This window comes from Lygodium microphyllum, unplaced genomic scaffold, assembly GCF_053477565.2.
Source record: "Lygodium microphyllum isolate KBCC unplaced genomic scaffold, Lygodium_microphyllum_v1.1.10 scaffold_109, whole genome shotgun sequence".
In the NCBI taxonomy this organism is placed as follows: Eukaryota; Viridiplantae; Streptophyta; class Polypodiopsida; order Schizaeales; family Lygodiaceae; genus Lygodium; species Lygodium microphyllum.
In genome coordinates this window covers 193,029-204,728 of record NW_028229592.1, presented here as the reverse complement: position 1 = coordinate 204,728, position 11,700 = coordinate 193,029, and the positions used below count along the sequence as shown (strand labels likewise).

General features: G+C 42.1%; 1 protein-coding gene across 1 annotated transcript; it reads right to left on the bottom strand.

Moving 5' to 3' along the window:
* Positions 1–1,434: 1,434 nt before the first annotated feature.
* LOC148008627 ((R)-mandelonitrile beta-glucosyltransferase-like) lies at positions 1,435–4,377 on the bottom strand. Its single transcript, XM_087674148.1, has 3 exons — positions 4,028–4,377; positions 3,585–3,933; positions 1,435–2,953 (listed from the first exon to the last, which is right to left on the bottom strand). Exons 1-3 carry the CDS (start codon positions 4,190–4,192, stop codon positions 2,061–2,063), a joined length of 1,407 nt encoding a protein of 468 aa, XP_087530274.1. The 5' UTR covers positions 4,193–4,377; the 3' UTR covers positions 1,435–2,060.
* Positions 4,378–11,700: the final 7,323 nt, after the last annotated feature.

Below are 11,700 nucleotides of genomic sequence, written 5' to 3'. Positions count from 1 at the left end.
GAAAAAATCCATATGAGATTGTATGTATATGACACAATTGATGGAAATATGGCTAGCGTGGAGCGCGCAAGGGAGTATGTCAAAGAAAAGGCTTTCATGCTAGAGAGGGCACCAAAGTATGTCTCTAAACAAAGTCAAGTATGATATATACATGGTTGTCTTCTAATGCTTGGTAAAGCACTTTTCTTGGGCAATTGTATGCAAAGATGTGGGATATACAGTGCATCAAGGAAAGTGCATGGCGATTCAAAGGAGCTTATTGCCTGATGAGAAAGAGAAGCCACAAGATATATGTGATCAACCCTATGCTTTGGTGGAAAAGAGGACAAAGGTAGCAATGGAAATGGTCTACATATACAAGCTAGCATGCAAAGATGCTTTGAGATTTTTTTGCAAATAATGGCTAGAATTTCAAATACTCTTATGCATCTTGAGCTCTAAAGGAATATGGCAAACTCTCTGGTCTTAGTAATCAAATGCTTGTCAATTCTTGTAGACAAGGATGTCAAGAAGCTCAAAGGCATGTGTCTATCTCAACAAGGTCAAGAAGCTCATTATGGAGAGATGGTTAATGCAAAGCAATATAGTTGGGATGGTAAAGTGGGATATGCATATGCATATGAGTTGGATTTGGATGTGATACCTTCGAATAGCTCAATAATATGGGATGAAGCAAACATCATCTATTTATTTGATCCCATTACTCAAAATGTTTTCAAGGCATAACAATAAAAGCATAGTAGAATTATTTGTCTTTATGATCTAGGCTAGATGTTGCACATGAATGCTTACACGCAAAACAAGGGGCGGTGGGGGTGTGTTGTGGCGCTAAATATGTCACATGTTTTCAAGCAACACTACAACTAAAATCAACTCTTGCATATATAAGTGTAAAGGAGGCTCAAGGTATGAAAGTGGAAGTTTCTTTCCTAAACTTAAGCAAGGTATTTTGGTTGGGCATTTGCAAGCAACAATGTGTGATAACTATGATTTCAAAGAAGGATATACAATGCAACAAGGGAGCATGATGCTTGATGCAAAAGAAGTATTGCAACTAAGGTATGGTCATCATAATGAGATACAATCACTAATAAAGGTAGCACTAAGTGCTTCATATGTGCTTATGAAGATGCAAAGATGCATTAAGACCCCTATGGTTCTGGTGTTTGGGATGTATGCACATTATTGTACGTCATGAGAAGCATGGAAAGGAGCTCAAAAATATCCATATGAGTTTGCATGGATACAATGCAATTGATGGAAATATGATTAGTATGGAGGATGCAATGAAGCATGTCAAACATAAGGCTTTCACATTGGAGGGGGCACCAAGGGATGTCTCTAAACAAAGTCAAGCATGCTATATATATGGCTATTTTCTAATGTTTAGCAAAGCACTTTGCTTGGGAAATCATATGGAAATATGTGGGATAGACAACTCATCATATATGCCTACATATATTTTTACCAACAAAGAGGAATTTCTTTACTACTTTTTGAAAGGAAAATCAAAAACACTACATTAAATACACCTAGGGAGAAAACAAGAAAGCACTAAGGTGCCTATAATGGGAAGGTTTGAAAGGAAAAGTGTTGTAATATTTTGAAGGGGCATCGTTTCTTCATCAGGGCTCTGTGGTCATTATCAAAGGCGCTTGTGATACCTGGGGATCCCGTTAGACGACCACCCTTGAGACTTGCTTTAAGGTTGCTGCTCAGACTGCTAGCTTCTCATTGCAGCCTGCTAGTCTTAAAACTTGTCACCAAGTAGAGACCAAGCTGGAAGTGCCTGGCGACCCTTTCCAGAAAAGATGCTGCAAGCTTTTCTTCTTCTCATCCCTGCACCGCAATCCTTGAGACTATTGCTGCAGATGAATGAGGGTGAGTGGAAAGGTAGTTCTACTTGTTTAGTAAAAGCTCCCAACAAAGTTCTTGGATGATGGAATAATGAATGTGCTCTGTTTCAGACATTCATACCAAGTAGTCCTTCATGTGCAAGGCAATAAGAAGTGGTTTTGTTTCTTACATTCACTATGACCCAAGTAGTTCTTATATATAAGTCAATTAGGAATGGTTCTGTTTCTTGCATCCACCATGGAGTCCACAAACTGCTCTAGCTGGGCATATGAGGAGCCACCTGGTTCCACAGCACTCCTGGCCATTGACTTCCATCTGGAGGCCTGCTCTCTGATTCGCTTGCCCTCCTCTGAATCCCCAGCCATGATGAGCCGAATCGTCCCCTCCACCTCCTCCTTGCTCACCACCCCATCCCTGCCCTTCCTCTGAGACAAGCCAAACCCCACCTGCCACACCTTCTCAATCAGGAGTTCGTTCATCCCCTGGTCGCCAAAGAACGGCAGGCCCACCATGGGAACCCCCATGAATAAGCTCTCTATGGTGGAGTTCCAACCGCAGTGGCTCAGGAAGCAGCCGATTGACGGATGCCCGAGTATGCGCAGCTGTGGTGCCCAAGACACCACCAGCCCCCGGTCCTGAATACGCTCCGCGAAGCCCTCAGGGATGCCGGCAGTTCTACTGCGTGTGGCCCATAGAAATGGTCGCTTGGACGCCTCGATGCCCAGGGCGAGCTGCTCGATCTGGGAGGGGGTGAAAGCCACGAGGCTGCCAAAGGCAACATATAGGACAGAAGAGGGGGCCTGCTGATCAAGCCATGTCAGGCACTTCATGTCCTCTACCATTGCTTCTGCATAGGTTGTGGTGGTAACTGCCCTGTTTAGCCCATCTGGCATAAGCACAGGCCCTATGCATCGGATGGGCGGTTTAACCTCCCCGTGGATAGCTTCCACAAAACAGGCATCCAGCTCTTGGATGGAGTTCACCAAGATGCATGCTGTATCATCCAGGCCCTCAAATTGCTTCGTTGCAAACGCCTTCCTCGCCTCCGGGGTTGCATCCACCATCGCCTGCATCTCTTTATCCAATAACCCCAGACCTGTCAACCATCATTCCAAGAGAGTTACTCAAACCAACCTAGGTAAGCGCCAGTGTTCAGAGGCTAGCTACCCCAGCCAGCCCACAAAATTTGGATATCCAGTCGGTAAAACAACCCTCAGGTGACACACTATACAGTGAGTGAGGTAACTTCTTCTCTACTTTGATTTGACACCATATATTCAACTACAGTATTGTACTCTGATGTTTCTTCAACTATTGTACTTTCATATATCTTCAACTATATTACCATAAGTTTTGGACAAATTCTCACATTGTAAATTACAACACCCTCATGAGCTTCTGCGAGGGATGGATCGCATACCTATAGGTGCACTTGGGAGACGGGCGGAGCCGACAGCATCCTGCCCCAAACTGCACCTGGCTAGGTATGCCGTGCCTCCTGAGCAGAAGCCCAGGATGTTGAATACCCTAGGAAAAAAAGGCCTCTTTTCCCAGATGGAAAAATGTCCAAAACTTCTGGTATGTCGTATTCTACTCTATAATTATTGAGTAATCAATCGACTAATGCATAATTCTGTCAATGTATTGTACTCTAATTAAGTAGAGTAGTATCACAGACCTGCATTATATAGACTGTACAGCAGTATTAATTTGGATCCATGGCTTACCTGGACGTATCTTTCCTCTAGCCAGAATGGTGAAATAGCACAAGGAAGCTGCGCTCGAAGTCCACAGCATGACCCGAGAGATCCCTAGCTTGTTGGCCATGTCCTGCGTCCATTGTAAGAATGCGTCTGCAATAATGCAGGTGATGGGTGGGGTAGAGCCGGTGATCAGAGCCTCGATGAGAGGACGCCGCCTCTCGAAGGCGTCGAGCATGAAGAAGAGGTGATCGAAGGAGGTCGTGGTGCTCTCGACGGAGAAATCGTGCGGGAGACCATCCGGGACCAACACAAAGCGAATGCCGGGCATGTCAAAAGGGGTTGCAGAGGGGTTGGAGTCATTATCATCCCGTTCCTGTGGTTCATGATGATGATAAGCAGGGCAAGAATTAGCCTGCTGTTTGTGATGATTATGACTGTGAGAGGGAGAGGCATAAGAGCTTGCTTACCTTCAGATGGACCATGGTGTCGTGCTGGGAGCGATGCGTGCTGACAAATGTGACGATGGAGTTCCAGTGGCGGGTTAGTAGAGAGGCGAGGTGAAGCATGGGGTTGATATGGCCCTGCGACTGGAACGGCAGTAGCAAGAAGTGCAATGGAAGGGGAGCCTCCATGGTAGCTGAAGCAAAAAATCTCTCAAACTACTCCCTGAAACGTGGCTTTTCTCTCAGCCGAGGCTCGTAGTTACTTCTCTCTCTCTCTCTCTCTCTCTCTCTCTTCTCAGTATCAACCACTCTCCCTCTCAACAATGGGGTCGATAATATCTACTAGCATTGCGTTGTGCGAATGCCAGGCTGTGAAAGCACCAAGCGAAGTTTTGTTCTCCTCTCTCTCTCTCTCTCTCACCCGTTTCCTACGCCTAGTTCTCTCTCTCCCCCTTCTATTTCTCCTCTTTCTATTTTAGCTTATTCTCTCTCTTTTGTTCATTCTCATTCGCTCTCTCTCTCCTTTTCTTCTCTCCTCTTTCTTTACTTTTCTTGTTCCCTTCTCTCCTCTCTTATTTCTCTCTCCTTTCCTTCTCTTTCCCCCTCTCTCCTCTCTTTAAAATTTTATTTTCTCTCTTTACAATGCTCTCTCCATATTCCTTTCCCCTTTCTCTCTCTTATTATTCTTCTTCTTCTTCTTCTTTGTCTTCCCTCCCCCCTTCAATCTCTTAAAATATGTAAATTTTAAGAATTTCTATTTCCTCTTTTCTCCCATCTCTCCCTCTTTTTCTATTTCTTCTCTCTCTCCTTTTTTTCTCTCCTCTCTCTCCCTGTTTTTCTTCTCTCTTCACCCCTTTCCTCTTTTTTCCTTTTCTCCTCTTTTTTTCTTTTTTCTCTCTCTCTCTTCAATCTCTTCTTAAATGTTTTTTTTCTCTTTCTTGTAAATTTTATCTTTCCTCTCTCTATAACTCTCTCTTTTTGTATTCGAATTCTCTCTTCTTCATCTTTTCTTATTTTCCTCTCTCTATAACTCTCTCTTTCTGTATTCGAATTCTCTTCTTTTCTTATTTTTCCTCTTTCTCTCCTCTCTTTTCTTTCTCTCTCTTCTCTTTTTCTTTTTTCTCTCTCTTTTAAATTTTATATTTTCTCTTTCTATCATTTTCTTTCTCTTTGTTCCACTCTCTCCATTTCTCTCTTCTCTTCTTTCTTTTTTGCACTTTATGTATCTTTCTCTTGGTTTTTTTTCTCTCTCTCTCTCTCTCTCTCTCTCTCTCTCTCTCTCTCTCTCTCATTTTTCTTTTCCTCTTTCAAATTTTTACCTTTTTCTCTCTTTTCTCTCTATATATTTTCTCTTTTGTTTATTTTTCTATTTCCTATATTCTCCCTCTCTCCCCTATTTCCATACTCTCTTTCTCTCTCCCTCCCTCCTTTCCTTCTTCTTCTTCTCTCTCTTTAATTTTTTTTATTTTCACTCTATTTCTCTTTCTTAAATTTTATATTTCCTCTCTCTATAATTCTCTCTCTGTATTCATATTATGTCTTCTTCTTTTTCTTTTTCTTTTTCTTTTTCTTCTCTCCATACTTTTCTTCTTTCTCTCTCTTAAATTTTATATTTCCTTTCCTTATAATTCTCTTTGTTCCTCCTATTTCTCTTCTTTCTTTTCTTCTCTCTCTATATCTTTCTCTTGGTTTTGTACTCTCTCTCTCTCTCTCTCTCTCTCTCTCTCTCGTTATTTTTCTCTTTCTCCCTTTCAAGATTTTTTCTAGCTCTCTTTTCTCACTTTTCTTTCTCTCCATTTTTCTATTTCCTCTCTTCCCCTTTCTCTTCTCCTATTTCCTCTTTGTCTCTCTCTCTAAGTCAAAAACTATGTCAAAAAATATTTAATTTTAAAAAAGACTATTCTTTTTTCTATTTTTCCTCCTCTTTGTTTCTCTTTTCCTCTTTCTTTTTCTTCTTCTTCTTCTTCTTCTTCTTCTTCTTCTTCTTCTTCTTCTTCTCTCTCTCTCTCTCTCTCTCTCTCTCTCTCTCTCTCTCAGTGTGTGAAAACTTATGTCAAAAGAACTTTAATGTTTTTTAAAAATCTTTTAAAATTTATTTAATTAAAATGAAAGTTTAAATTACAAAGTTTAACCACAAAGAGAGAGAGAGAGAGAGCCTAGGCTCCACACATGAGAGAGATTGGGGGGGCAGGAAGGGAGATTTAATTAAAAAGGGAAGGGGGAAGAGAAAGGGAGAGATTACACGTGTGAGAGAGAGGGGAGGGGATTTTAATGTTTAAAAGGGAAGGTTTGGAAAAAGGAGTAGATTCAAGAAGAAGCACTTTGGAGGTTTGGGACTTCTATAGTATATTATAATTAAGTGATTTAGAAGCACTTTGGTGGTCTGAGCCAATGCCATATTAGCATTAAGATGTAGAAATAAATCAACAGGCTTCACCTCAATTTGGCATTGGCTCTCTAGATCAATAAGAAAGCCGAATTGTTGAGATATCGAGCTCTACTCGTGATACGCCAGGGTGACCGTTGAATACTTATGTCACCGACTTGTCAGTTGCAGACGCGGTTAGTACACCGCCGATGAATAATAGCTACATGATAGCTATCCTTATCTACTCTAGTTCGTGGCTCAGTTAGTATGCCACCTTAGTTAGTTGAGTTTGGTTTGAGACCCATATAGAGGGTTCTTCTATTTCTTTGTACTTGAGTTCTTTTGGCTTACACAACTAAGAAGAGAAAAAAACAGTTTTCAGCCTCCACTATTGTGTGTCTTCCCCCATTGTGCAAGCAAGAAAGCTACAAGTGAGACTCCTTCCTTCTCTCCCACAATCTTGACATGGTATCAGAGCCTTGTTCGTGGTAAGAAGCTCAAGAAAGCAAGCCAAGCTCGCGGTGGTCTGGTAAGAGGAGCAGTGTTGCTTTCATTTTCTGTTTTGGGAGCAGATCTCTGCAGGTAGCACAGCCGGAAATTGCAGGAGTGCATTGTCTCAGGTTGAGACGCCCTTCGCGCTGAAGCAAGAGGGCAGTATATGCTACGGGAAAGAGCTTTAGCTCTTAGCGACCCTATTTTTTTGATTTGAGGCCATTTCGGGGCATGTTTTGAAGGCGGAAGTTTTCTGCACGCACTCAGGAAAAGACCCTATTTTATGCTGTGCGACCACTGTTCTACAGGTCGGTGAAAAGTTACTGTAGAGATTGCATTGTATGCTTGTGCGCAGAGACATTGGGAGTTTCAGAATCATCATTGGTTCTTGTTTATGCAAAATCGTCACTAGGAAGTGACTGTGTGGTCAAATACCACTTTCGCCAGTTTTGCAGATTTGCCCTTGTGAGGGTGAAGCTGTGTTTTTTGCAGTGACAGAATTTTTTGCAGTATTCTGTAATGGCATCTGATTCTCTTTCACAGATTGTCACTGAAAAGCTTGACAAGAACAACTTCCAGGCATGGAAGTTTAGAATGACGAATTTCCTTATGGGAAAAGGATATTGGGAATTTGTTGCAAGAAATGAAGAAGAACCAGTTCTTCCTGATGTTCCCAATCAACAGCAAATGCAGGCATTCAAAGCATGGCATGAGAGAGCCAGGAAAGTTATGTACTGGCTGTCTATCAGCATTTCAGACTCTATGATTGTGCATATTCAGGATGCAAGTACGCCAAAGGAGGCATGGGATACTCTATCAAAAATGTATAGCACAAATACACAAGCCAGGAAAATGCAGCTCAAGCAAGAGTTGCATAATGTGCAAAGAGAAAATATGAGCATCAATGACTACCACATGAAGGTGAAGAAGATTGCAGATGCACTTGCTTCCATTGGGTCGCCAGTGGAAGATGATGATTTAGTTTCTGTGACCTTGAATGGTCTAGGAAAGGATTATGCACAGTTTCGGACATCCATTTCAGTTCGTGAAAGATTTCCTGATTTTGAGGAGTTGATTGCTCTTCTAATTTCTGAGGAACAGAGAAATGGTGGTGCATCTTCTTCAGGAGAAACTTCAAAAGAAGCTGTCTTCTACTCAAATGCTGGAAGAGGTAGAGGCAGAGGTAGAGGAGGCCGATTTGGAGGCCGTGGTAGAAATCAGAATATGCAGCAAACTCAAGAAAACCAGTCCTATGGAGGAGGACGTGGTAACTCTAGAGGCAGGGGGAGCCAAAGAGGTCGTGGTGGATGGCAAAGAGGTCAAAATGCAAACAGTAATGTTGAATGCTACTATTGTGGTAAAATGGGTCATATGGCTAAAGACTGCTATAAAAAGCAGAATGACATCATGAATGGAAAACTGCAACAAGGGAATTATGCATCTTCTAGTAGACAGGGTGATGACAGAAATGAGCATTTGTTCATGGTGCAGCACATGAACAATTCTGTGACAAGTGCAGAAGAAAGCAACGATGTATGGTATGTTGACTCAGGTGCATCAAACCACATGACAGGTCATGCAGAATGGATGGAGGATGCAAGGAAAATGGAAAAACCAGGATTTGTGGAGACTGGTGATGATACTGCACATCCTATTGTGCAGATTGGAAAAATTCCTTTGTCTATGCAGGATGGAAAAAAGAAATACCTGTCCGATGTATTTCATGTCCCGAATATCACCAAGAATCTGGTTTCTCTTGGTCAAATGGTTGAGCAGGGCTTGCAGGTCAGATTTAATCCTCATGGATGCTTTGTTGAGGATATGAAAAATAAAGGTCGCTTGATAGCAAAAGGAAAGAAGAAGGGCAGAATGTTTACGTTGGATGCAGACATGTCTGAATTGAGTGCAGCAATGTTTGCACATGGGACCGGTGTAGTTGCAGATATTGATATCTGGCATAAACGCATTGGTCATGTTAATGTACAGCGACTTAAATCAATGCAGGCCCAAAATATTGTTGCAGGATTGCCAAAATTCAAGGTTGTAGAAATGCATAAGGTATGTGAAGCCTGTCAGTTTGGAAAACAGGCAAGGAAACCATTTCCTAGACATGTTCAAGAGAGTGAGAAGCCATTGGAATTAATCCACTCTGATGTGTGGACTACTAAAGCTGCATCTCTTGGAGGCTGTCATTATTTTGTCACATTTATTGATGACTATAGCAGAAAAGTTTGGGTGTATTTTATGAAAAAGAAAAGTGAAGTTTTTGGGCATTTCAAAACCCTTAAAGCTATGGCTGAAAAAGAAACAGGTCTGCAAATAAAATGCCTAAGGTCAGATGGAGGGGGAGAGTACCTCTCAAATGAGTTTGCAAGGTTCCTGCAGGAGCATGGCATAAAGCAGCAATATTCATGCAGTTATACCCCACAACAAAATGGAATTGCAGAAAGGAAAAACAGGCATATTGGAGAGGTATCTCGTGCCATGCTCAATGAAAAAGACTTGCCAGATTTTTATTGGGCTGAAGCAGTTGCTACAGCAGTCTACATAATGAACAGGACTCCCACTGCAGCAATACATGGAATGACTCCAGAGGAGAGGTATACTGGTAGGAAACCAGATATTTCTCATTTGAAAATTTTTGGTTGCATTGCCTATGTACATGTGCCAGATGAGCTGAGATCCAAGTTGGATCCAAAAGCTGAGAAGTACATCTTTATTGGTTACTCTCTGCAGCAAAAAGGGTATAGATGCTATAACCCTTCTACTTGTAAGTTTACAGTGAGCAGAGATGTTGTTTTTGATGAGATGAGTAGCTGGTATAAACCAGTAAATGTGATTGATGATGTAGATGCACAAAATGGTAATGCTGCACAGAATTCACAGCAGCCGTCACAAAATATTAGTGGACCTGGAGCGTCCTCTAGCAGTGGTTCACATTCTTCGCCATGGACAGGCAGATTGAGATCAGGAGAATCTTCTCAAAGTAATGCAGATAGTGGTATGCAGGTATCACGAAAAGGAAAAGAGAAGGTTGATCAGCCCATGTTTGATGTGAATGCAGGTCACTCTTATGTGGATGGTGAATCCAGTGGCTCAGAACAGAGCATTGATGATGAGTTGGGTATTCCTTCTATTGTTACACCTGGAGTAAGGAAGACCAGGGATGTTTTGAGAGCACCTGGGAGTGAACCTACTTTGCGCAGGTCTACGAGAGCTAGATATCCTGTGGATAGGCTGAAATATGATGGATTTACAGCCATTCACTATGCATATATGGTCAAAGTGATACAGGAACCAGAACCCACTTCTTTTGAGCAAGCCATGGGAAAAGAAAAATGGGAGAAAGCCATGGATGAAGAAATGGATGCCTTGGAAGCAAATGCTACATGGGAGTTAGTACCTTTGCCTAAAGGTAAGAATGCAATTGGCTGTAAGTGGGTTTATAAGGTGAAGCACAATGCAGATGGTTCTGTGAATAGATACAAGGCAAGATTAGTAGTCAAGGGGTATGCACAAACATATGGCATTGACTATGAAGAAACATTCAGTCCGGTTGCAAGGATGGCAACCGTAAGAGCAGTCATTGCTATGGCTGCATCAAAGGGATGGTCTTTACATCAGATGGATGTAAAGAATGCCTTCTTGCATGGTGATTTGCAAGAAGAGGTCTATATGGAGCAGCCACCAGGTTATGTGCATGCTGTTCATCCTGAGTTTGTTTGCAGGTTGAAGAAAGCCTTGTATGGCTTGAAGCAAGCACCTAGAGCATGGTCTGACAAGATAGGACAGTATCTTGTCACTATTGGCTTTCAGATTTCCAAGGCAGATTTCTCACTTTATGTGAGAAAAACAGAGAAAGGTATAATGCTACTTGTCATTTATGTTGATGATTTGATTATGACAGGTGACAGTGATGAAGATATCCTTCATGTGAAAATGCTATTGAAGCAGAAGTTTGAGATGAAGGATTTGGGAGAGCTGCGTTATTTCTTGGGCATTGAGGTGATTAGATCACCAAGTGGGATACATCTCTTGCAGAGGCAGTATGGATTGGACATGCTGTCCAAATATGGGATGACAGGCTGTAAGCCTATTTCAGTTCCTTTGGAGCAAAATGTGAAGCTGAGCACAGATGCAGGTGAGCTTCTAGAAGACCCTACTATGTACAGACGCATAGTAGGAAGTTTGATTTATATGACTATTACCAGGCCAGATTTGAGCTATGCTGTTGGATTGGTAAGTCAGTTTATGCAGGCTCCAAGGAAACCACATTTGGATGCGGCTAGACGCATACTCAGGTATGTGAAGTCCACATTGCAGTATGGACTATTTTATGAGACTCGGGTTCAGATACAGTTGCATGGATACACTGATGCTGATTGGGCTGGTAGTATTTCTGATAGACGATCTACGAGTGGATATGTGTTCTCTTTTGGGAGTGCTGCAGTCACTTGGAGCAGCAAGAAACAGCCTACAGTTGCCTTGTCGAGCACAGAGGCTGAGTACAGGGGTGCAGCAATGGCTGCATGTGAGGTAGCTTGGTTGCATAAGCTACTTTATGATATGCATCAGTCTACAGATGGGCCAGTTGTCATTTATTGTGACAACATGAGTAGTATACACTTGGCAAATAACCCAGTCTATCATGCTAGAACAAAGCACATTGAGGTGCATTATCACTATGTGCGAGAGAGGGTTTTACTAGGTCTTATTGATCTAGTTTATGTCAGCACAGAGGATCAGGTAGCTGACATATTCACGAAGGCATTGGGCGCAGAGAAGCTGCGCAAGTTCAGAGACCTGCTTGGTGTGCAGGAATTGGGATTGAGCTCGA